Source organism: Archocentrus centrarchus, unplaced genomic scaffold (genome assembly GCF_007364275.1).
Source record: "Archocentrus centrarchus isolate MPI-CPG fArcCen1 unplaced genomic scaffold, fArcCen1 scaffold_30_ctg1, whole genome shotgun sequence".
Taxonomy (NCBI): Eukaryota; Metazoa; Chordata; class Actinopteri; order Cichliformes; family Cichlidae; genus Archocentrus; species Archocentrus centrarchus.
Window position 1 is genome coordinate 3,022,306 of NW_022060259.1, and position 27,171 is coordinate 3,049,476.

The 27,171-nt window shown below is 43.5% G+C and overlaps 1 protein-coding gene across 1 annotated transcript in view; it reads left to right on the forward strand.

Annotated features, from left to right (window-relative positions):
- LOC115776288 (scavenger receptor cysteine-rich type 1 protein M130-like) overlaps window positions 1-26,833 on the forward strand; it is a 216,784-nt gene extending 189,951 nt beyond the window's left edge. Inside the window, exons 15-23 of the mRNA XM_030723904.1 lie at window positions 701-988; window positions 1,498-1,803; window positions 1,983-2,273; window positions 17,661-17,966; window positions 18,145-18,435; window positions 25,390-25,695; window positions 25,774-25,947; window positions 26,606-26,720; window positions 26,818-26,833. Of these exons, the coding sequence (XP_030579764.1) occupies window positions 701-988; window positions 1,498-1,803; window positions 1,983-2,273; window positions 17,661-17,966; window positions 18,145-18,435; window positions 25,390-25,695; window positions 25,774-25,947; window positions 26,606-26,720; window positions 26,818-26,833 (2,093 nt within the window). The remainder of the gene's footprint in view (window positions 1-700; window positions 989-1,497; window positions 1,804-1,982; window positions 2,274-17,660; window positions 17,967-18,144; window positions 18,436-25,389; window positions 25,696-25,773; window positions 25,948-26,605; window positions 26,721-26,817) is intronic.
- Window positions 26,834-27,171: the final 338 nt, after the last annotated feature.

Here is a 27,171-nt window from a genome sequence, read left to right on the forward strand (position 1 = left end):
TTTAGGTGGAGGCACAGTCACCCTCTACTATGGAGGACACAGAGAACAGAGCTGTGTTTAAATTCCCTTTAACAGTTTGTGTCCTACATAACAGTTTCAAGCTGAGTGCATTCATTAGGATTAAAATTTAGATTGGAATAACGTTTGTATTCTCATGTAATATTATTTTATATTATTACAATAATATATAATGAGGTTCGGTTAGTTTTACACAAAAATAGCAGGTAGAAACATCCTCCAAAGAACTACTTTTACTTTCTTACTTTGAGTACATTTCAGAGCCTGTACTTTTTTACTTTTACTTAAGTAGAGAAGTTGAACCAGTACTTCGACTTTTACTAAAGTATTTTTTAACATAGGTACTTGTACTTCTACTTAAGTACAGAATGTCAGTACTTTTGCCACCTCTGCCGCTCAGACAGCCAGCGATTCAAGGAGAACATGCAGCTAAACATGTCGCTCCTGGTCTGATTGGGGAGGAGCCCAGAGAAAACTACAGAGTCCGACATTGTTTTTGCAAATTTACACACCGAGTCAATATTAATTGTTTTTTCTCTTCAGGAGTCCGAGCTGAAGGGAAACACAATTCAGCAGGTAAACAGAGACCTGAGAAAAATAAAGACTCTGCATCAGCGGGAAAGTCTGACTTTAATCTTTGTAAATTCATTTCCTTACTGATGACTCTCTGCTTTCTGTTCAGAGTTTGATGATGTCAGGCTGGTGGGAGGAGCCAGTCGCTGTGCAGGAACACTGGAGGTGAAACATCGGGGATTATGGAGACAAGTGGACTACTTTGACTGGACCATGAAGGCAGCAGCTGTTGTCTGTGCACATCTGGATTGTGGCTCTGCTCTCACTTTCGGACGGAGACCCCAGCACCCCACATCTGTGTGGAAGATTAAACCAGACTGTGTTGATTCTGGATCTGCTCTGATGGAGTGTGCAGCATCAGATTATTCTTCTAGAATCCTGGATCTCACCTGTTCAGGTGAGTCCATTAGTTACATAATCTGTGTCATCATGTTTGATATTAATGCTCCAGGTTGACACATACACCAGCTTTCTTAGCTGATGGTTTCCAGCAGCAGCTCCTTTAGTTGCCATGGTGACAGGCATCAATGACCTACTAGCCACAACTTTCATCTGCTCTGATCAGCAGTTTCTCCTTCAGCCTGAGCAGCTATTTAAATGAACATGGTTATATCTTTGGCATTTTCTAAACAGAGTTTTATTCTGGATAAAACTCTGGATTTTTCTTCTCAGAAATACGTTGAAGCCAACTGTTGAAGTTGTTTGGGCTAAAAGCACAGATTCTGTAGTAGCTGAGCAGAAGGAACAGAATAAAGAAATCTGTAGATGATGATCTTCTCTGATCTCTCTGTGTGATCTTCTCTGATCTCTCTGTGTGATCTTCTCTGATCTCTCTGTGTGATCTTCTCTGATCTCTCTGTGTGATCTTCTCTGATCTCTCTGTGTGATCTTCTCCGATCTCTCCAGACTCTGTCAGGCTGCTGAATGGTTCCAGTCTGTGTTCAGGCAGACTGGAGGTGAAGTCTAACCAGAGCTGGTCCTCAGTGTGTGAAGCTGACTTTGACCAGCAGGCTGCAGAGGTGGTCTGTAGGGAGCTTGGCTGTGGGCCTCCTTCAGTCCTCCAGGGGGCGCTCTATGGAGAAGTGGAGGCTCCGGTGTGGAGCAGAGAGTTCCAGTGTGGAGGCCATGAGTCTGCTCTCCTGGACTGTAGAAGCTCAGGCTCAGCTAGAAGCAGCTGCTCACCTGGCAAAGCTGTTGGACTCACCTGCTCAGGTAGAAGAGGAGCTGCAGCTTTGATTTGGTTCAAACTTTATTCTGTTACTGATGACTCTCTGCTTTCTGCTCAGATCCTGTATTCTTTTACTTTGGAAGCTTGTTTCTGCCACTGAACAAAACAAACATTCAGAAAAAAGCTTCCATATTTAACTGATGACTCTCTGCTTCCTATTTAGAGGTTGCACATGTCAGGTTGGTGGGCGGAGCCAGTCATTGTACAGGTAAACTTGAGATGAAACATCTGGGAGAATGGAGACCATTGGTAGTCTTTGACTGGAGGTTGATAACAGCAGCTGTTACCTGTGAACATCTGGATTGTGGCTCAGCTGTTTTCAGAGAAGAAAGCTCTGAGTCTCCACGCAGACCTGTATGGAAAATCACAGCTGAGTGTGTTCTGAGTCGATCTTCTCTAAAGGAGTGTGTAACATCACAGGAATCATATGTCGACACAAAAATTAACTGTTCAGGTAAGCCCATTATCAGTGACATCATACATATAATCATCACAAGTTGATCAAGGTGAAAACTACTAAAGAAAAATAACTTCAGTTAAAAGTAGTGTGAAATTAAACAATTCATGTTAGACAAGAAATGACTAAAAGAATAACTTGAGTACATTTGAAAAAAAATATAACATCAGGTCAATATTCCTGATGTGTGGCTGTCTGAAATCACAAGGTCTAAATATTGCATCAATAACATGTTCTAACAGCCTGTTGTCCTTTCAGGTTGTGAACCTCACACTAGTATAATGAGCAGCCTGGTGTACACATCACTGTTAAGCAGAGTAAAATGTTTTTGTCAAAGATTTCTACATGTCAGAATCTGCAGTCAACACATTCATAGTAAAGTTCATGGTACAAGAACTGGCTGAACACGTTGTGTAATGAGCTGCTGTGTGTCAGGAAGGACTCTGGAGATGAGACCTAGGTTCTATTCCAGGAAGCAGGTTTAGCTACAACTCCGGGTTTGTAACCCTAAAATAAGGAAACTGTTCAGGAGGAGAGCTAACCCCAACTCTGAGTCAGTCACCATGGTAACAGACTCTGTGACCCTCACCTGGCAGGTTTAACAAACTCTCTCTGACTCCGCCCCTCCTGCTGCACCTGAACCACCTGTCTGAGACTCCCATTCATTTCCTCCTTCATAAAGTGGCTGTCAGAGCGTCAGAGGAGCGAATTCATCTGCAGACGTTTATGTTTCTACAAGCACTGAAATCCCAGTTAGTCGTTAGTTTGTTATTTTTGTAACATGAAGCTTTTACAGTTGTTCACTCGTCAACAGGCTGTAAGGACGGAGACAGCGATGATGTCACGCATTTATAATGAGGCAGCTGCAGCTGTCAGACTGTCAGTCAGTTCCTCTGAAACATTTACTGTAGTTACTGCAGCATCACTGTTACATCACACTGATCTGGATGAAGCTGCTGACACAGAACACACTGATCAATGATAATGATCAATCATTGGTCGTGTTGGAAAAGCTCACTGATGGAAAATGTCTGATCCTGGAGATGATGGGAATGTTTGAGTGAAGATGAGGCTGAAATGATCTGAAGACTTCAAACTGAACTAAATGGATTTAAAGTGACTGAAATCAACATTTTGAAAGTTCTGCTGTCTGAAATTCAGAGTATGAATCTCAGCATATTTTCACTGAAAATCTCCTAAATCTGTGATCAGAGGCTCTATAAGCAAACTGTGTCTGAGTCCATCTGCACAGCAGGAGGATCCAAACAGATCAGGATCAGGGGTTCTCACTGGATAAGGTCCAGATCCAGTTCAGGCTCCAGTCATTTCCCAGCTCATCCAGTTTGGATCCGTTCATAATGGATTCATTTTCCTGACACAATCTGCATTCTTTAATTAAAATGTCTCATCCTCCCAAACTGAAATATTTAAAACCTATAAAGCTGAGACATTTCTGAGAACATGAAACTGTGACTGACCTCTGACCTTTAACAGGAACTCAGTGAAACATCTCTGTTGTGGCTGTCAGAGAGCCGTCATCTATCAGTGAGGCTGATCTGAAATCAGATTAGGGAAATATTAAATTAGATTAGATTAGATTAGATTAGATTGAACTTTATTGTCATTGTACACAAGTATACAATGAAAGTTGCCGTTTCAGAACACCCGTCCAAGAGAAGACAAACAGTCCTGGGAGACAGGTGTCTGCGGTCATGCAGCCGTTTTACAGCACTACCGCTGATAAGAAGGAAACAACAGAAAAACAATAGGACATGTGAGGAAAAAAACATTTCATACTTTGCCCAGTAGGGGGCACCGTATGAGGTTGAAACATTTTTAAAAACATTAAAGCAGTTTTTCTCTAAATCTCATTTTTATCCAGTAATGGCAGAAATAATGAAATTCTCATTTTTAAAATTAAGAATAAAATGAGGTTGATATTCTATCAATAGATTCCATTTTTACTGAATAATTATTTAAACTGTTAAATGATCATAAACTGAACTGTCTTAAACTGAACTGTCATAAACTGAACTGTCATAAACTGAACTGTCTTAAACTGAACTGTCATAAACTGAAGCAAAAACAGTTTTTATTAAATAAACTGACCTGAGGTCAGCCCCCTCCGGGGTCTGCTGCTGTCTCTAACACACAGGTCGGTCAGTAAACTCAGTCTGAGCTGTTTCTCCACAGTTTTATCTTCACTTTCTGTCTCCTGCAGTTTGTCCGTCAGGCTGAATTTGTAGATTTTATAAATCAAATGTGAAATTAGGATTCAGCTTCATCTGATGGAGATTCAAGTTGTGTAAATGATGACAGCAGATATTATAAAATAAATGATATATTTGATAACAAACTTTTATTCTGTCTATGATGATGTCAGAGTGGGTCAGGCTGATTAAAGTGACTCGTCATGCTCCACACTGACACGTGCGATCCTCCATCCATCGGATTAGTGTTTTGCTGTCTGTTAGCTGTTATATCTGTATAACTCGATCTATCTGGATAATAACATATTTTAGTGTAATCTTCACCTACTTTAAATAGCATACTCTTTGCTGAATCACCTGTATTCACATTACTCACTTTATTTGTTTTTAGAAATTCGCTAGCTTAGCTCAGCTAGTAGCTTAGCCCTTAGCCGACTCACTACCAGCATGGCTTCTTCTCCTGTCTCTCCTGCACTTTCCTGCTCTGGGTGTCACATGTTTAGTTACTCCTCGGCCTCCTTTAGCAGTAACGGTACTTGTAATAAATGTAGTCTGTTTGTAGCTCTGGAGGCCAGGCTTTCTGAACTGGAGACTCGGCTCCGCACCCTGGAAAATCCTACATCTAGCCAGGCCCCTGTAGCGGGTGCGGACCATGGTAGCTTAGCCGCCGTTAGCTCCCCCCCAGCAGATCCCGAGCAGCAGGGAAAACAGGCCGGCTGGGTGACGGTGAGGAGGAAGCGTAGTCCTAAGCAGAAGCCCCGGGTACACCACCAACCTGTTCACGTCTCTAACCGTTTTTCTCCACTCGGCGACACACCCGCCGAGGAACAAACTCTGGTTATTGGTGACTCTGTTTTGAGAAACGTGAAGCTAGAGACACCGGCGACCATAGTCAAATGTCTTCCAGGGGCCAGAGCAGGCGACATTCATGGAAATTTGAAACTGCTGGCTAAGGCTAATCGTAGATTTGGTAAGATCGTTATTCACGTCGGCAGTAATGACACCCGGTTACGCCAATCGGAGGTCACTAAAATTAATATTGACTCGGTGTGTAACTTTGCAAAAACGATGTCGGACTCTGTAGTTTTCTCTGGGCCCCTCCCCAATCAGACCAGGAGCGACATGTTTAGCCGCATGTTCTCCTTAAATCGCTGGCTGTCTGAGTGGTGTCCAAAAAACGACGTGGGCTTCATAGATAATTGGCAAAGTTTCTGGGGAAAACCTGGTCTTGTTAGGAGAGACGGCATCCATCCCACTTTGGATGGAGCAGCTCTCATTTCTAGAAATATGGCCAAATTTATTAACCCTCCTAAAAACTGACTACCCAGGGTTGAGACCAGGAAGCAGAGTTGCAGTCTTACACGCCTCTCTGCAGCTTCTCTCCTCCTGCCATCCCCCCAAAACCCCATCCCCATAGAGTCGGTGCTTGCTCCCAGACCACCAAAAACCAAAGCTAAAATCAGCAAAAAGCTATTTAAGCATAGAAATTCAAAAACAATAAATAATACAGCTTCATCAACTGCACCAAAAAATAAAACAATTAAATGTGGATTGTTAAACATTAGGTCTCTCTCTTCCAAGTCCCTATTAGTAAACGATTTAATAATTGATCAACGTATTGATTTATTCTGCCTTACAGAAACCTGGTTACAGCAGGATGAATATGTTAGTTTAAGTGAATCAACACCCCCGAGTCACAGTAACTGTCAGAATGCTCGAAGCACAGGTCGAGGAGGAGGATTAGCTGCAATCTTTAATTCCAGCTTATTAATTAATCAAAGACCCAGACAAAGTTTTCATTCTTTTGAAAGCCTGACTCTTAGTCTTGTCCATCCTAATTGGGAAAATCAAAAACCTGTTTTATTTGTTATTATCTATCGTCCACCTGGTCCTTACTCAGAGTTTCTGTCTGATTTCTCAGACTTTTTATCTGATTTAGTGCTCAGTTCAGATAAAATAATTATAGTGGGTGATTTTAACATCCATGTAGATGCTGAGAATGACAGCCTCAACACTGCATTTAATCTATTGTTAGATTCAACTGGCTTCTCTCAAAATGTAAAGGAGCCCACCCACCACTTTAATCATACTCTGGATCTTGTCCTAACATATGGCATAGAAACTGAAGACCTAACAGTATTCCCTGAAAGCCCTCTCCTGTCTGATCATTTCTTAGTAACATTTACATTTACTTTAATGGATTACACAGCAGTGGGGAATAAGTTTTATTACAGTAGAAGTCTTTCTGAAAGTGCTGTAACTAAGTTTAAGGATCTAATTCCTTCATTGTTATGCTCTTCAGTGCCAACACAGTGCAGAGCAGCTACCTAAACTCTGCTCCCAGTGAGGTCGATTATCTCGTCAATAGTTTTACATCCTCACTGCGTATAACTTTGGGTACTGTGGCTCCTCTGAAAAGGAAAGCTTCAAATCAGAAGTGCCTGACTCCGTGGTATAATTCACAAACGCACAGCTTAAGGTGTTCCGGGCATGTCCCACCGGGAGGAGGCCCCGTGGTAGACCCAGGACACGCTGGAGAGATTGTGTATCTCGGCTGGCCTGGGAACGCCTTGGGGTCCCTCCGGATGAGCTGGAGGAGGTGGCTGGGGAGAGGGAAGCTTGGGCTTCTTTGCTTAGGCTTCTGCCCCCGCGACCCGGCCCCGGATAAGCGGAAGAAAATGGATGGATGGATGGATGGATGGCACAGCTTAAAGCAGATAACCCGAAAGCTGGAGAGGGAATGGCGTCTCACTAAATTAGAAGATGCTCATTTAGCCTGGAAAAAGAGTTTGTTGCTCTATAAGAAAGCCCTCCGTAAAGCTAGGACATCTTACTATTCATCATTAATTAAAGAAAATAAGAACAACCCCAGGTTTGTTTTCAGCACTGTAGCCAGGCTGACAAAGAGTCAGAGCTCTGTAGAGCCGACTATTCCTTTCACGTTAACTAGTAGTGACTTCATGGATTTCTTTACAAATAAAATTTTAGACATTAGAGAAAAAATTATTCATAACCATCTCAAAGATTATTCTTCATGTTCGGCTGCTTTCAGCACTGCTGGTATTTGTTTTGACTCTTTTGCTCCAGTTGATCTTTCAGAGTTAACTTCAATAGTTACTTCCTCCAAACCAGTAACATGTTTATTAGATCCCATTCCTACTAGACTGTTCAAAGAAGTCTTTCCAATTATTGATGCTTCAATCTTAAAAATGATCAATCAGTCTTTATTAGTTGGCTATGTACCACAGACCTTCAAGGTGGCTGTAATTAAACCTCTGCTTAAAAAGCCATCACTGACCCAGCTGTCTTAGCTAATTATAGGCCAATCTCCAACCTTCCTTTTCTCTCAAAGATTCTTGAAAGAGTAGTTGTAAAACAGCTAAGTGATCATCTGCAGAGGAACGGTTTATTTGAATAGTTTCAGTCAGGTTTCAGAATTCATCACAGTACAGAAACAGCATTAGTGAAGGTTACAAATGATCTTCTTACATATTTGTTTAATATGTGCATTGAAGGACATATCCTGGTCAAAAATGACTCCAAGATTTCTCACAGTGTTACTGGAGGCCAAAGTAATGCCATCCAGAGTAAGTATCTGGTTAGACACCATGATTCTAAGATTTGTGGAGCCGAGTACAAGAATTTCAGTTTGATCTGAATTTAGAAGCAGGAAATTAGAGGTCATCCAGGCCTTAATGTCTTTCATCTTTCAGATGCAAACTTAAGATAAGATAATGTTTATTCATGACATGCACAGTAATCATCTGCAGAGGAACGGTTTATTTGAAGAGTTTCAGTCAGGTTTCAGAATTCATCACAGTACAGAAACAGCATTAGTGAAGGTTACAAATGATCTTCTTAGAGCCTCTGACAGTGGACTCATCTCTGTTCTTGTCCTGTTGGACCTCAGTGCAGCTTTGATACTGTTGACCATAACATTTTATTACAGAGATTAGAGCTTGCTATAGGTATTAAAGGTACTGCACTGCAGTGGTTTGAATCATATTTATCTCATAGACTCCAATTTGTTCATGTAAATGGGGAGTCTTCTTCACACACTAAGGTTAATTATGGAGTTCCACAGGGTTCTGTGTTAGGACCAATTTTATTTACATTATACATGCTTCCCTTAGGCAGTATTATTAGAAAGCACTGCATCAATTTTCATTGTTATGCAGATGATACTCAGCTTTACCTATCAATGAAGCCAGATGACACACATCAATTAGTTAAACTGCAGGAATGTCTTAAAGATATTAAGGCCTGGATGACCTCTAATTTCCTGCTTCTAAATTCAGATAAAACTGAAGTTCTTGTTCTCGGCCCCACAAATCTTAGAAACATGGTGTCTAACCAGATACTTACTCTGGATGGCATTACTTTGGCCTCCAGTAACACTGTGAGAAATCTTGGAGTCATTTTTGACCAGGATATGTCCTTCAATGCACATATTAAACAAATATGCAGGACCGCTTTTTTGCATTTGCGCAATATTTCTAAAATTAGAAACATCCTTTCTCAGAGTGATGCTGAAAAGCTCATTCATGCATTTATTACTTCTAGGCTGGACTATTGTAATTCATTATTATCAGGCTGTCCTAAAAGCTCCCTGAAAAGCCTTCAGCTGATCCAAAATGCTGCAGCTAGAGTACTGACAGGGACTAGAAAGAGAGAGCATATTTCTCCCATATTGGCTTCTCTTCATTGGCTCCCTGTTAAATCTAGAATAGAATTTAAAATTCTTCTCTTCACATACAAGGTCTTGAATAATCAGGCACCATCTTATCTCAAAGACCTCATAGTACCATATCACCCCAATAGAGCACTTCACTCTCAGACTGCTGGCTTACTTGTGGTTCCTAGGATACTTAAGAGTAGAATGGGAGGCAGAGCCTTCAGCTTTCAGGCCCCTCTTCTGTGGAACCAGCTCCCAGCTTGGATTCAGGAGACAGGCACCCTCTCTATTTTTAAGATCAGGCTTAAAACTTTCCTTTATGATAAAGCTTATAGTTAGGGCTGGATCAGGTGACCCTGAACCATCCCTTAGTTATGCTGCTATAGGCCTAGTCTGCTGGGGGGTTCACATAATGAACTGTTTCTCATTCACCTTATTTACTTTGTTTATACTCCACTCTGCATTTAATCATTAATTGTTATTAATCTCTGGCTCTCTTCCACAGCATGTCTTTCTCTCCCCTCAGCCCAACCGGTCGCGGCAGATGACTGCCCCTCCCTGAGCCTGGTTCTGCTGGAGGTTTCTTCCTGTTAAAAGGGAGTTTTTCCTTTCCACTGTCGCCAAGTGCTGCTCATAGGGGGTCGTTTTGACTGTTGGGTTTTCTCTGTATTATTGTAGGGTCTTTACCCATAATACAAAGCGCCTTGAGGCGACTGTTTGTTGTGATTTGGCGCTATATAAATAAAATTGAATTGAATTGAATTGAATTCAAATGGAGGCTCCACCCTTTATTTACCTGTTGCCATGGTGAATCCAGGTGTTGGCACTGCATTGATGATGGCTTTCTTTCCTTACTCATGTATGCGCTAACTCAGGGTGATCATACTCATAGCTGATTGACCTAACTCTGATCAGCTGTTATGGAACAGCTGATCAGAGTGGTGGTTCAGAGTTGCTGATCTCAGAGTTGATCAACTCAGACTATGATTTTAAACTCAGTTTGTTGAACATGCTTCCTGGAATAGGACCCAGCTTGAACAGTCTCAGATTTCAATCAGTGCATTTTCATTTGCTGCCATCTTCTTCTTGTGTGTTTATAGGTTGAGATCATTTTAATAACTCAGAGAACAAACACACAACTCTTTTGAGCTTGTGCAAGGAGGAGAGATCCGTTCCTTGAACTCAGCTCGCGGCTGAGCGGAAGTTATCTGTCCTGAAGGACTGCTTCCTGCGCAGCGCTTTTATTCGGACTTTCACAATAAGATCACGTGGGTTACACCAAACGCAGTTTACAGCATGTAATAAACAACATTCTTGGCTTTTTCCTTACCATATATGGTCGTAAGCATAATGTGACATGTGCGCATGTAACATGGCGTATACGAGACACGTATCCTATATGTGTTCTCTGCAGGCTTGAAACAGCCTGCAGGTAACTACAACTTCCTTTGTAAGAAATGTCACCACGTGTTCCCATTTCAAACATAAAAACAACAGTATCATATGTACATAAAACAACTTATAGAAAATATACAAACAGAAGATATGATAATTTATAATAAACAGAATGGAATTTATACCATAACTCCAACATTTCCCCCCTGTTTATCATAACTTCACTGGTGTCTTTTTTCCACACCACTTGCTTGCACATTTTCAGTGTGGGTTTCATTCACTGCCAAATATGTACATATTTACAAAATATCTGCAGTCATTTCAGCATCTTGGTCGACCATCTGAAGCTGCAAATATGACACGACATAACCTGTGAAAACATGTGTTATCATTTATCTGATGCAGGGAAGAATGCACATTGTAACTACACAAATCAACACTAACACACACAAAACAGGTGTCAGGTATTTCAACAATACCTGCATTTAGCCAGGAAAACCAATCACTCTGGCTTTCCTGAGTGTGCTGCTGTACATATTTCTGTAATTCAGTCAGTCTATCGAGTGCCTCCCTTATGGCTCCACCAGCATTATCTTCATCTGGGATGTAAGTACAACATGTCTTACCAATGATCTTACACACTCCACCCTGGGAAGCTGTCCAAAGATCTAATACTATCCTGTTTTGCATCACCATTGCTCTGAGTGAACTTAACTCTTTTAAAGTTCCTTGTCCTAGAGCAATGGTTGTATTTACCAGACGCAATATTACATAGTGATTTATTTCCACTTGGTCACGCACAAATCCCAGTCCAATTCCTGGAAAGATAGACTGGGCAATCTTCGCTCCGACTCCCCAGATCCGGAGCTCCTCTGGGACTTCTGAATGGCTCGTGAGCCACTCTCCAACCTGTCGCTTCATCTTGTGATGTGTATGACTGGCCTGGTACTGCATGAAAAAGACATGATCTGACACATATGCAACACTACACAGGCCTCCCCAATCTGAGGGAAGGGACACGTACGCTTTGTGACCACAGATGAAATACCAGTCCGCTAACACTCTTGTTCCCTTGGGTCCTGGTGCTACTCGTGAGCACTGACTCAGCTCTCCAGCGTCCATCTGTATTCTGTAGGCCAGGTCAGACTGACAGTCCTCCCTCTTGGTGGTTCCATTAGCTATAACACATGCTGGAAAAGCTTTCTCTGGCAAATGATTCAACATTAGCACATCAGACAGGGGGGTGGCTACCTGATGCCTGGTGAGCAAATCTGTTAACATGAAATAATTACTATTAATGGGAGAACTTATCCCCTTTACATTAAGAATTATAATAAAATTTGCTTTACTCCATTTAGCTCTTCTCCCTGGATGTGTAGCCAACCCATAGAGGCACCATGAGTGCTCCCAGCTAACATTGTATGGCCTCAGTCCAGTATTGTGTCCTGCCACTGACATGTGCACACACATAACAATTTGTCCAATTACTAACATGAGCTGTGACATTCATTAACTGCCACCACTCACTGGTTGCATATTCATGTGGGTACTGGGTGTAATTTAATGAAGATGTTCCTCCTAAAACTAGCAGTGTGCTCACGCTGAAAATAATTATGAAGCTGCAGAAGGGCGCCATTCTAAAGGAGTAGGGATCAGTTGTTTTCTTCACTGGGTTGAGACGAAAAAAACCACTATAAGGAATTTCCCCCTTTGTAACCAGACTTCCACCTTTACTCCGAAGTAAGTGGCTCCACCTTCTTGCAGTGACTCAAATGAATCCACGTAGACCTTTCAGCGATTTTCACTGCTGTTGGTGTGGTCAGTAGAACTTGATTTGGGCCGTCCCACCTCGGGTTCGACCAGCACTTCCATTTGATGACCTTAACCAGCACCCAGTCTCCTGGCTGTATCAGTGGCACCTGTGGAGAGAAAAGATGCTTCTGGCACTTTGTTAGCATCAGTTACTTGTTTGCTTTATAAAAACTTCCTCATCCACTCGCTCAAATCACAGCTCTCTTCTGCCTTCTATTACAATGAATATATTTCTTATGAATGTATATATGCACCAGTGTCTATTTTATACATCTCTTATTTTCTTTATTTTTGATTATATTAGATTATATTATTTTCATTTTAGTAAGTTTTGACTTCGTATTACATGGCACTAAACAGGAGTGACCCTCCAATGTCATCGTACATCCTATATAATGACAGTAAAAGCATTCTATTCTATTTCATACGGAGTAAGTACTAGTTCTGATGGTGTTATGTGCCTGTACATTTCCACTAATAACAAAGCTTTAACCCAAGAAAGTCCTGTCCCCTCACAACATTTGGCTAGTTTGTTTTTCAAAGTATCATTCTTAGTATTCCCCCTTTGGAGACATGGTCTGACCCATGACTCCATTTTTGCAAACCACGGGAAGGCAGACAAGGTTTTTTTTTTTTGTTTTTTTTTTCCACGAAGGGTGGAGGTACACTTAGCTCAAAGATGACCCTCCCCTTGAGTAGCAAAGGCTTGAGTCGCTGAAACAGAGAGATTAAAAGGCTGTGTAGAGAAACAGAGCCAACATGGATGACACCATGAGGAGATCTGTAAAGCAGAAGTGTTACTGCTCCAGAAAAGACAGGACAAAGTATGTTTATCAGACAGAAATCCATACCATATCTCCTCAAGTCCGGTGAGGGGCCTTCACTGAAATGAGCAGCACAATGTAGCTCATCAAGAGGCATGAAATCAGAATTAGGACTCACCAGATTATGTACTTCAGCTAATAAATTTTGGAACATGAGTTCTGGCTCAGTTTCCACTGGTAGATATAATCAGACAAAGTCAGACTAAATTTTACTCCTGAAAGCTAAAACATTTTAGACACTAAAAGACTGGGTGAACAGTTATCCTGACTGTTTTGCCAGAGCTTGGAACTGCAAAACTTATTTAACTGTATTCCCAGATGTGGACATTGAATAGATGTGGTGTCCACTTAACTTAAATGAAACAAATAATGCATATTCACGGACAGTAGAATTTGTTGCTCCCGAATCAACCAAAAAAGAAAAATTTCCCCATTTATGATTAGATTCAACCGAGGCATTTCCTTATACGATTCTGATACAACTGTGCATGGATGCATTGAAATAATATGTTACAAGAAGCCTGCTGAGCAGGTTGTGTGTGTGTGTGTTAAGCTGTGTGTGCGTGTTAGGCGCCATACGTCAGTAATGAGTGTGAGTTGTGTGCGTGTGTGTGTGTGTGATGGTGATATCTCACTTCCCTTTTCTGCTGATCAGGCAACTCGCCTTCATCTGACTTGTCTGGAGTCCTTCTCTCCGATCAGTGTGACACAGTCTGGTTACTCCGTGTTCCCTTCACCAGTCTTGGGCATTCGTTTCACCAATGACCCGTCAGGCTGCAGTTGTAACATCTGTCATCTCGACACACCTGGAAAAGTCACCCCTTCTTCTTCACGGGCAACACTTTACCTAGTGACAACGATTCAGTACAGAGTCAATGTTGCTGTTCTCTGTCAGCATCTTATTTGTCCTTTTTTCTTCTAGTGGTTCTTCTTCTTCTTCTCATTAACCATCTCCTGCGCATGTTGCACATGACGCTCAGTTCAGTGTGACGGCTGTCACACTTCAGGTCTCTGCTCTGAGCAGCCGATCTGATCTGTCTCCATACAGGAGAGAGCAGTATTGAGGGCTCTTCTGAGGTGGAGCTGTACTGCTTGTCTGCAGGTTGTGGTGCAGCAGCGACTCAATGAAGAGGTGGAGGTGGTGGGTCTCGTTTTTACTGACAATCATTCTGGTCCAGACGATGTCTGATTGGAGGGCAGGAGTCCAGATCTGGGTCAGAGATTTTCAGCGCTTATAAATTTGCCTGCAAAAAGGGCATAGAGAGATGAGTTATCACAAGTAACAACAAATGGAGGTGGCCCCAAAACCGCCACTCCATTAATTAGAGCATCAGCTGTTCTGCCGCTCAAGCTCTGCTAAGATCTCGCTCTCCGCCGAGTTCTTTAACTATTAATTTTCTATTCCTACGTTCCCATTTCCATTTTCCCAAACATTTCATTTATCTTTCATATTCAGCCATTTTACAGATTTTCACTTTTTCCCTATGCACACTCTAACCCAATAATTTACTCATTCAAATTATTTGGATCCATATCTCTTCTTTATATCATTTGCATGTGGCACTGAAGGATTAACATCACTGCTCTAAGATCCCATTTTTCCTAGTGAGACGTCTCTCACAGGTTTTCTTCTTTCTACGTGTAAGAAAACAGAGAAAAAGGACACGTTCGAGGAGCCTAATCACCTTAGGTTAAACACAATTTGTCTTTGACCTCTTTTACATGTGACCCAGTCTGCGTGTCACCCGCTCAGCGATGGGTGTTACCCTATAGGCAGACTCCCAATGTCTATTCAACCCCGACAGTGACAGATGCAATTTTAATTTACTTTTTAAATAATTTATTTATTTTTTTTTTTTAATTCCTATTTTTAAATTATTTGGAATCTTTCTCACTCGATGTGTTACGGCCGTGCCTCTAAGGCAGGGTCCTTGAATCCAGGTGGCTGTCCAGCAAAGAGTGAAAATTCGAGTTCCTCCATAATTTGCAAATGCAGGAGGACTGAAGCTTTTTTTTTTTCAGCTGGGCCAGAGACTCGTCAATCTTTGTGGAAATACTCACTGGATCTTACCAACAATCACCAAAATTGTTATAGAAATTTACTTATCAAATGAGGGAGAGAAGATTCCTTTACATACTTTATTACTCGTACGAGGAGAAGTCACATACATACCAAGGAATGTATATGAGTTCTGCCTCTTACACAGAAACACAATGCACTTATACCCTTTTACACCCCCCTGTTCTCCCCCTCCTTAACCCAACCATAAAGAAGAGGAGATCCTCCCCCAGTTACATGTTCCTGCCTAAAGAGACTAACCAAAAGGACAATAAAACTAACTAATGTGACCCCCATTAACACATGAGATCCTGAGGAAGGAAGGGTGTGTATAGGTTACAGATAAGGAAACGCTCATCTGGACAGTTTTTACAACCTACATTGATTCAATTCTATAGAATGCATGTGGATTATTTTTACAGCAAGTTAAACATGCTCTACAATTTATTATTTTTTAAAATAGTTATTAAAGCCTTTTACATTGAAGTATTTACTTATCTTTACCATTCCCCCCTGTTGAGGCATGGTAAGGCCCATGGCTCAATAATGCTACAGTTTATTTTTCCTAAAAGATAGATATCCTTAGATGTCGCCCCATCCTTCCTGCTGTTAAATTTAATTACTGCACCAACTCCCCCTGTAACTGTGGGGGAGGTGGTTGAGCTGGAAAAGGTGGTTGAGGTGGGGTTTGCACCCTACATCCTCAGGCCTTAACAAAGCAGCATTCCCACTGCAGGAAGTTTGTTTTCCCTTCTTTTGTTCTCTACACGCGGCCCTTTTTTGTGCCTGTTCAAACCACGTTTTTTCACCATTAACTGTCTTTCTTTTTCAACTTTCCTCTTCCCTTTTTTTGTTGCCACACTTATTTTTAAAATTCCCACCAAATCTTCACATTCCCTTAACTCCAACTTTCCACTAAAACCATACTTTTTCTTCCATTTATCACAAAATATTGTGCTGCCCGGAGAGTATCTCTCCATATATTTTAAATCCCCTTCTAGGGCAGGCTTACTCAGTTTGCTATCCATACTCCCCATTTTACTCCCAGTGCTTTGTCCCGATCCGACCACATGTCTTTCTGGGACCTAATACCAAATCCTCCCATCACTGTGTACTCCCTTTGTGCCATTACTTCCACTTCAAAAGGCGGCTTTCACGCTCTCATTCACTCACATTCACACACACATACGCGTATTTTCGGCGCCTATTTTAAATTTCTAAAGTCCGAATTTGGGAAACCTCTCTTTCCGGCGAGAGTTACCAATTTACTTTATCTTTTTAACAAAAGTAAAACCACAGTACCGTCTTCCCAGCCTGAGCAGACCTGCACCTCCCGAGTGCAGCGGTAACCACTGAAGATAACCAATTTTCTCCAGCCCGAGCAGACCTATACCTCACTGGTCCAGAAATTTATTTCTGGGCCTAGGTTCGAAAGTATAGCGGTAACCGCTGGAGTTTTTACGTTTTCCAGCCCGAGCAGACCTGTGCGTCCCCGAACCTAAGACCACAGGGGTAACTGCTAGTAAAACGGACCCCTTTCGGCGAGTCTACCTAATTTATAACGCGCAGCTTTCACATACCTTTGTTACTGTTGGTGTTACGTCCCCTCGGACTCCGGGAGAGTAATGAACGGCACTGGAGGAGCGAACCTAATCACCGGCCTGATCACGAATTCAAGCTTCAGGACTTTCTTCAGGTCAGCTGATGATCCTGGCTGTCGACAGTCTGCGGTGTTCTTCTCCTCCAGCGTCAGTCAGCAAACTGTCCCGCTCCGGCTCTCGAAGGACCAAAAAATGATAGGTTCAGATCATTTTAATAACTCAGAGAACAAACACACAACTCTTTTGAACTTGCGCAAGGAGGAGAGATCCGTTCCTTGAACTCAGCTCGCGGCTGAGCGGAAGTTATCTGTCCTGAAGGACCGCTTCCTGCGCAGCGCTTTTATTCGGACTTTCACAATAAGATCACGTGGGTTACACCAAACGCAGTTTACAGCATGTAATAAACAACATTCTTGGCTTTTTCCTTACCATATATGGTCGTAAGCATACTGTGAAATGTGCATATGTAACATGGCGTATACGAGACACATATCCTATATGTGTTCTCTGCAGGCTTGAAACAGCCTGCAGGTAACTACAACTTCCTTTGTAAGAAATGTCACCACGTGTTCCCATTTCAAACATAAAAACAACAGTCATATGTACATAAAACAACTTATAGAAAATATACAAACAGAAGATATGATAATTTATAATAAACAGAATGGAATTTATACCATAACTCCAACAGTGTCTGCTGTCTCTGATCTCTCTGTGTGATCTTCTCTGATCTCTCTGTGTGATCTTCTCTGATCTCTCTATGTGATCTTCTCTGATCTCTCTGTGTGATCTTCTCTTATCTCTCCAGACTCTGTCAGGCTGCTGAATGGTTCCAGTCTGTGTTCAGGCAGACTGGAGGTGAAGTCTAACCAGAGCTGGTCCTCAGTGTGTGAAGCTGACTTTGACCAGCAGGCTGCAGAGGTGGTCTGTAGGGAGCTTGGCTGTGGGCCTCCTTCGGTCCTCCAGGGGGCGCTCTATGGAGAAGTGGAGGCTCCGGTGTGGAGCAGAGAGTTCCAGTGTGGAGGCCATGAGTCTGCTCTCCTGGACTGTAGAAGCTCAGGCTCAGCTAGAAGCAGCTGCTCACCTGGCAAAGCTGTTGGACTCACCTGCTCAGGTAGAAGAGGAGCTGCAGCTTTGATTTGGTTCAAACTTTATTCTGTTACTGATGACTCTCTGCTTTCTGTTCAGAGCCTGTTTTTTTTACTTTGGAAGCTTGTTTCTGCCACTGAACAAAACAAATATTCAGAAAAAAGCTTCCATATTTCACTGATGACTCTCTGCTTCCTATTTAGAGGTTTATCATGTCAGGTTGGTGGGAGGAACCAGTCATTGTACAGGTACACTTGAGCTGAAACATCTGGGAGAGTGGAGACCAGTGGAAGTCTCTGACTGGAGGTTGAAGACAGCAGCTGTTTTCTGTGCACATCTGGATTGTGGCTCAGCTATTCTCACAGAAAAAGGCTCTGAGTCTCCATACAGACCTGTATGGGAAATCAACGCTGAGTGTGTTCAGAGCCAATATTCTCTAAAGGAGTGTTTAACATCACAGGGATCACATTTCGACACAAAACTTAAGTGTTCAGGTAAGCCCATTATCAGTGACATCATACATATAATCATCACAAGTTGATCAAGGTGAAAACTACTAAAGAAAAATAACAACTTCAGTTAAAATTAGTCTGAAAACAACCCATGTTAAAGAAAAAGTGGCCAAAAGAAGAACTTGAGTAAGAAAATATAATCAGGGCAATATACCTGATGTGTAGCTGTCTGAAATCACAAGGCCTTATCATTGCGCTGGTAACATATTCTATCCCCATAGTCAGTCTCCATAGCTGGGGATCAGTCAGCCACGGCCTGTGCCCTTGGCCACCACCCGACACACACTGCACCCAACCCCTATGATGCCTCCTGCGGGTGGTGGGCCTACAGGAGGGCGGACCCATGTCGTGTCTTCAGGCTGCGCCCGGTCGGGCACCACGGGCTAATGCCCGGCCACCAGAAGGTCTTCCTTGAGCTCCCTCTCCAGGCCTGCCTGCAGGGTGGGGGTCTTGTTCATGAGTGATGGAAGAAGGGAACAGATCGACAGATGGATCCAGGCTGTGTCTGCAGTGATGAAGAGTGAGCTGAGTGTTAAAGCGAAGCTGTCGATTTATCGGTCGATCTACGTTCCTACCCTCACCTATGGTCACAAACTTTGGGTAGTGACTGAAAGAATAAGATCGCGAATACAAGCTGCAGAAATGAGCTTCCTCTGAAGGGTGGCTGGCCTCTCCCTTAGAGATAACTTGAGGAATGCGGCCATTTGGGAGGGGCTCAGAGTAGAGAGATGGTTTGGGCATCTTATTAGAATGCCTCCTCGGGCATGTCCCACTGGGAGGAGGCCCTGGGGTAGACACAGGACACACTGGAAAAATTATCTCTCTCAGCTGGCCTGGGAACACCTTGGGATCCCTCCAGATGAACTGGTGGAGGTGGCTGGGGAGAGGGAAGCCTGGGTTTCTCTGCTTAGGCTGATGCCCCTGCGACCTTGCCCCAGATAAGATCTCTGTGTACTATAATTAGATAAAGTCGCTGCGTGATGAAGATGTCAGCTGGATGAAACATGTCTTCAGGGTTTGCAGGATGTCTTTGAATTTGGTTTCTGGGCTCTCTTTCTCCATCCTTAAAACTTCTTTTATGGAGACGATGAAGCTCTTCAAAACTCTGCAAACATTTCTTTATGTCATCCTACTCTGACCACTGAGGGGTCAGTCAAGTATAAAGCAGGCTTGACCACCTTGAGGTGGAGCAGATCAGCCATTTACTTCACCCATTGTCTGCACAATTAGTAGCAGGCATGTTGGTGAGGTCTAACAGCCTTTTGTCCTTTCAGGTTGTGTACCTGACACTAGTATAAGGAGCAGCTTGGTGTACACAACACTGTTAAACACTATTAAGTAACTGTTAAATGTTTTGATCAAAGATTTCTACATGTCAGAATCTGCAGTCAACATGATCATAGTAAAGTTCATGGCACAAGAACTGGCTGAACGCACTTCCCAGCTTTCCTGTGTCCTTCAGGTGAAGAAGGTTGATACGTTAAAATCTTCCAACCTGCCCACGTTCTCTTGATACAAAACAATGAATCACCTACTTGGAATCATCTCTTCTTTAAACTTCTTTAAACCCCACCAGAGGAGAGAGGACCCTAGACCACTGCTATTCTACATTCAAAGATGGCTACAAAGCAAAGCCTCTTCCGCCTTTTGGGAAGTCTGACCACACCTCTGTGCTTCTCATGCCGAAATACAAACAACGGCTCAGGCAGGAACCCCCTGCTGTGAGAGAAGTGACACGGTGGTCTGATCAAACAGAGGCCGCTCTGCAGGGTGCGTTGGATTCAACCGACTGGGACATGTTTCGCAGCAGCGCGGGCGGAGACATCGAGGAGTTTACGGAAACTGTTGTGGGATTTATTGGGAAAGTTGTTGAAGACACTTCACTTAGGAGGACCATCAGGACTTTTCCCAACCAGAAGCCGTGGGTGGATAAATCTGTCCGCGACGCCCTGAGGTCCCGCACCGTTGCCTACAACTCCGGCCTCGCCTCTGGGAACATGGAGGACTACAAGGTTGCATCATACAACGTCCGCAGAGCGGTGAAAGAGGCTAAACATCGCTACGGCCGCAGACTGGAACAGCAACTACAACAGTCTGACTCCAGGGGACTGTGGCAGGGACTACGCACCATCACGGACTACAAAGCACCACACACACACCCGGTGAGTGCCGACGCTTCTCTGGCTGATGAACTCAACATCTTCTTTGCGCGCTTTGAGTCGGGAAGCCGACAGCCCGCAGCGCTCCCGGCCGGAGGGGCGGAGACACTCACTGTGACGGAGCGCGACGTGAGGAGGGCGTTTAGACGTGTAAACACCAGGAAAGCGGCTGGACCAGACGGTATTAGTGGACGTGTCCTTAAGACCTGCGCTGACCAGCTGGCACCTGTGTTTACGCTGATATTCAACCTCTCACTGAAACTGTGTGTGATTCCCACCTGCTTTGAAAAGTCCATCATAGTCCCTGTCCCAAAGAAACCACACCCCAGCAGCCCCAATGACTTCAGGCCCATAGCGCTCACCTTTGTGGTGATGAAGTGTTTTGAGAGACTCATCAAGACATTCATCACCTCCTCACTGCCCACCACCCTCGACCCACTACAGTTTGCATACCGGCCAGACAGATCCACAGATGACGCCATATCCTTCCTCCTCTACAAGACCCTTTCACACATAGACACTGGTAAGGGGAACTATGTGAGAGTGCTGTTTGTAGATTACAGCTCAGCATTCAACACCATAGTTCCCTCCAGGCTGGTCTCTAAGCTGCTGGACCTGGGCCTGGGCCCATCCCTGTGCAGGTGGGTTCACAGCTTCCTGACCAGCAGACCACAGGTGGTACGAGTGGGTCACCTCACCTCATCCTCCCTCACCCTCAGTGGCGGTTTCTGATATGGGCGACATGGGCAGCCGCCCAGGGCGGCATTTCATCTAGGGCGGCATGACCGCCCCCCTCCCCCCAACGTATTGCGATCGCCGCAGCAACGCCTACCGCACTGCTCCACTTGTGGGATAATGGGCGCCCTCTGCTTGCTGTGTATTGCATGTAGCTTTCTGCCATGGTCAGACAGGTTGTAACAGAAGAAAAAGGGCAGGCGGGGGATTCTCTCTCTGTCTCGCTGTCACTGCTTCACTCGATCGTCACACACACAGCGCTGCCCCGCCCCCTTCTCCTCTCAGCCTGGGGTGCGAGTCGAGTGAAGCAGTGATGGCGTGAGAGTGAGACTGTCAGCCGGGTTCATTCATTCATGCCTGTACAGTTTGGGCCTGGTTACAGCCAACAGTAACCGCTGAATTATAAATAAAGGCGACTTTTGCTGGCAGTCTCTCGCCAAACCTTTCATCCTCACGGACACTGCCATATCAAGATTAACGCGAAGTGTATGTCCTAATATTGAAAAGTTTTGCGAGATCTCGCAAAAGTAACTCAGGATCTCGCAAAACTTTTGCGAGATATGCAAAACTGACTCTTTTTTTTTTTTTTTTTCCTCCCATGTTCCACAGAATGAATCTGTGCGTCTAATAAAATTAGATGCACACAACTGATAGAACACAAAGCCAATTTCATTTATAATACTGTAAATATGGTCATTAAATCACAGTATTTGTGTGAACCCGAATCCTGATAAAAAAAATAACACAAATACGAATCTAGACAGTTTGGACAAATGTTGGTGGATGGCGCAGTGTTGCCAGATTGGGCAGCTTGTGAACACATTGGGGTGGAATATTATATAGATATTTCTATATAATTATAAAATTATATAGATATATAATTTTACAATAAAAACTTCCTAAAAACCTACCAAATATGGTGAAAAGCAGCCAAAATTTTAACAAGTTACCCAAAGCTTGTATATTTAAATATATATCACACCTGGTGCTATTAACATGAGTTTCAGTGGAGGTTTTGTTGTGTTGGGCTGGCAACTGTCAGTCAGATCTGACAACCCTGGGGATGGGCGGTGGTGGTGGCGAATTGTGGCAGATGGAAAGGAAAAGGTCAAAGCCATCAGGTGCACAGTTTAGGAAAAAGAGAAAAGAAGAAGAGGAGAAACAAGCAAAGATAAAGGTAAGCAGAAGCTGTGTAATATTTCAGTTTCTTCCATGTTTTTTCAAATAAAAATTTAAAAGAAATTCTGAGTGTGCCTGTGATGGTGGGGGGACCTTCTGTTAAAGCCTGTCTGTCAGACCATGGCAGAAAGCTACATACACCACACAGCAGTCGCTCATTACCCCCCCAAGTGTAGTAGTGCGGCGATCGCTATTGTGTGTGTGTGTGTGGGGGGGGGCGCCGGCGGGGATGCTCGCCCAGGGCGCCAAACAGGCTAGGACCGCCACTGCTCACCCTCAACACTGGATCCCCCCAAGGCTGTGTGCTCAGCCCTCTGCTGTACTCACTGTACACCCATGACTGCGAGGCCACGTCAGAGTCCAACGTCATCATCAAGTTTGCTGACGACACTGCTGTTGTGGGACTAATCTCTCACAATGAGGAGACAGCCTACAGGAGAGAGGTCTCCCGCCTGGAGAACTGGTGCCAGGAGAACCACCTCCTGCTCAACGTCAGCAAAACAAAGGAACTGATCGTGGACTTCAGCAGGAAGCAGCAGAGGGACTACCATCCACTTGTCATAAGTGGTGCTGAGGTGGAAAGAGTGGACACCTTCAAATACCTGGGAGTGACCATCTCACAGGACCTGTCCTGGACTCATCACATAAACATCACTGTGAAGAAGGCCAGACAGCGTCTCTACCTCCTCAGGTGGCTGAGAGACTTCAAGCTCCCACTCAAGGTGCTCAGGAACTTTTACACCTGCACCATCGAGAGCATCATGCGTGGGAGCATCACCACCTGGATGGGAAACTGCACCAAGCAGGACTTCATGGCCCTAAAAAGGGTGGTTCGTTCAGCTGAACGGACCATCAGAACCACCCTCCCCAACCTGCAGGACATTTACACCAAGCAGTGCAGGCTGAGGGCCATGAAGATCCTAAAACAGCCCAGCCACCGCGGACACTCTCTCTTCTCCCTGCTCCCATCAGGCCGGCGTTACCGCTGCCTGAGGACTAAGACTGAAAGGTTGAAGAAGAGTTTTTACCCACAAGCCATCCGTCTGCTCAACTCTGAGCCCTAACTGGACCATTATTGCACAATGTAAATATTATAATTTAAAAAGTGTGTATAGTGTATAGTATATAGAGTATAGTGTATAGTGTGAATTACTTTTTTTTATTTTTATTCTTCTTATTTATATGTGTGTGTATATAAGGTTGCAGGTACAAAATACATTTCACTGTGCATTGTACTGTGTATAACTGTGCATGTGACAAATAAACACTATCTTATCTATCTTATCTTATCTTAACTGGCCAAAACTCTATAAATTACATCCTGTAGCCTAAATGAGCTACCAAGTATGGATCAAGGCTACCACAGTTTACTAAAACCAAACTAAAAGTAGGAAAATATTTTACTTTTTTGAAATTAAAATATATAGCTGGATATTAGGAAAGAGAAAAAACTCACTGAGTAGATATAATGCATTTAAAATTTTTAAACTTGTAAAAATATGCAGAAAATGTTTTTAGTTTTAGTCTTTCAATCATCCATCCATCCATCCATCCATCCATCCATGCATCCATCCATCCATCCATCCATCATCCATCCATCCATCCATCCATCCATCCATCATCCATCCATCCATCCATCCATCCATCATCCATCCATCCATCCATCCAGCCATCCATCCATCCATCCATCTTCATAACTATTATCTAATTCAGGGTGAGAACCTGGAGCCCTTTCAAGCTCTTATTGGGCAGGAGGTGGGGTACACCCTGTACATAACTGAATGTATCTAAAACATGCATTGTATCATAGCTACTATGAAACAACACATCAGTATACAGAACCTGTTCTATACTACATATACATATACTATACTGTGAAATACTGAATTCTGTTAATGAGATTTATCTTAACATGAACCACAGACTGCAGGTCACTGTGTCACTACACTGACTAATATTATATGATGAAATTCTCCATCAGTGTTTGTGTACAACTCAATATACAACAACAGGAAGGAGGCTCCTCCTTGGTGGGGCTATTTGGCAGCTGTACTTTCATTCTTACAGTCAGTCCACTAACATAGTAAAATCTCCATGTTCTGTGTCGTTTGAATGACCTCGGCCCAGTCAGTGCTGTGCACAGATGGAATACAGGGTAACAACTGCTTCTCTGAGGAAGCCCATGATGTAGCCACAAGGAAAGAAACTCAGGCATTTTAATCCACCGAATTCAAATAATTCATGCAGCTGAGGGCTCGATACGTATCAGAAGGGTGAGCCTGTATTCCTTCCTCAGTCCCTGCTCTGGAGTGAACATAAGATAACTGGAAGTCTTTACTGCTGGACAATGATGTTTGCTTTGGTGATGAAGGAAACTGGAATCATTTGGGTTGTTGCTCTGCTTCCCTAAACTCTGAGCCTCTTATTGCACAAGTTACTCTGCTGCTATTTCTACCAGCCCACCCAGATACAGCAGGATGATACCATCCTCACCAATGACCAGCTTGAACAGTCTCAGATTTCAATCAGTGCATTTTCATTTGCTGCCATGTTCTTCTTGTGTGTCTGCTGTCTCTGATCTCTCTGTGTGATCTTCTCTGATCTCTCTGTGTGATCTTCTCTGATCTCTCTGTGTGATCTTCTCTGATCTCTCTGTGTGATCTTCTCCGATCTCTCTGTGTGATCTTCTCTGATCTCTCTATGTGATCTTCTCTGATCTCTCTGTGTGATCTTCTCTGATCTCTCTGTGTGATCTTCTCTGATCTCTCTGTGTGATCTTCTCTGATCTCTCTGTGTGATCTTCTCTGATCTCTCTGTGTGATCTTCTCTGATCTCTCTGTGTGATCTTCTCTGATCTCTCCAGACTCTGTCAGGCTGCTGAATGGTTCCAGTCTGTGTTCAGGCAGACTGGAGGTGAAGTCTAACCAGAGCTGGTCCTCAGTGTGTGAAGCTGACTTTGACCAGCAGGATGCAGAGGTGGTCTGTAGGGAGCTTGGCTGTGGGCCTCCTTCGGTCCTCCAGGGGGCGCTCTATGGAGAAGTGGAGGCTCCGGTGTGGAGCAGAGAGTTCCAGTGTGGAGGCCATGAGTCTGCTCTCCTGGACTGTAGAAGGTCAGGCTCAGCTAGAAGCAGCTGCTCACCTGGCAAAGCTGTTGGACTCACCTGCTCAGGTAGAAGAGGAGCTGCAGCTTTGATTTGGTTCAAACTCACTTTATTCTGTTACTGATGACTCTCTGCTTTCTGCTCAGAGCCTTTCAGGTTGGTGGAAGGAGTCGGTCGCTGTGATGGAACACTGGAAATTAAACATGTAGGAGAGTGGAGACCTGTTGGTAACTATGATGAGACAATGAAGAGAGCAGCTGTTTACTGTGAATATCTGGACTGTGGTTCTGTGACTTCTGTACGAAAGAGACGTTACTCCAGTGAGATACTTTCATGGAAGCTCAGTGATGACTGTGTTCAGTCTAAATCTGATCTGAGGGAGTGTGTAACATCAGCAATCCTTTACGATTTCCTGCATCTTACCTGTTCAGGTAAGAAGATGTGGCATACATGGGTTAGAAAGACTAATTAAAAAAATACTTCAGCTAATTTCCTGTTATAAAGATGTATCTGTTTATGTGAAGATGCTGCATGAGCTCTTTAAAAACAGTCTCAGTTCTTTTTAAGAGGAAGAAACCTCCAGCAGAACCAGGCTCAGGGAGGGGCAGTCATCTGCTGACTGGTTAGGGCTGAGGGGAGAGAGACAGGACAAAAGACACACTGTGGAAGAGAGACAGAGATTAATAATAACTAATGATTAAATGCAGAGTGGGGTATAAACAGAGTGAAAACAAGTAAATGAAGAAGCAGCCTAGGCCTACAGCAGCATAACTAAGGGTTCAGGGTCACCTTGTCATGAACTGCTGTGGCAGGAAGAGTAGGACCCCCAAAGGCAGACTCCAGAGACAAATTTAAACACAAAAAACTCAACTTTATTGCTGCTAAACAGAAACTCACTCATGGATGGAAATGCTGCAGCTTTGATTTGGTTCAAACTCACTTTATTCTGTTACTCATGACTCTCTGATTTCTGTTCAGAGCCTGTCAGGTTGGTGGGAGGAGCCAATCGCTGTGATGGAACACTGGAGATGAAAATGGGAGTGTGGAGGTCTGTGGAATTTGAAGAGTGGACCCTGAAGGAAGCAGCCACCTTGTGTGAATATCTGGACTGTGGCTCTGTGGTTTCTTACAGACGAACAAATCTGTCCTCATACAGAGATGCATGGTTTGTTCACCCTTTGTGTCTTCAGTCTGGATCTGCACTGAGGGACTGTGTAGAGCCACGTCTGCTGAACTCTGTACTGGATCTCACCTGCTCAGGTAATTAAGGGGCTCAGGTAATTAAGGGGCCATTCACTGTACATAAAGGACAGATGCAACCTTTGTGTAAACACCCTTAGTTTGTAAATGTTGCATTTTGAAGCCTCCACTTCATTTTTATGAGTGAATGATACTTTATTGGTCCCACAATGGGGAAATTATAGTTAATGTTAATGAGAACTGTCTTGTTGATATTCTGGAGCTGTAGTGCTTAGTTAATTAGCTAACGCTAATGAGCTTTTTGATCTTTGATAAGCTGTGATCATCGACCACTGCACAGACAC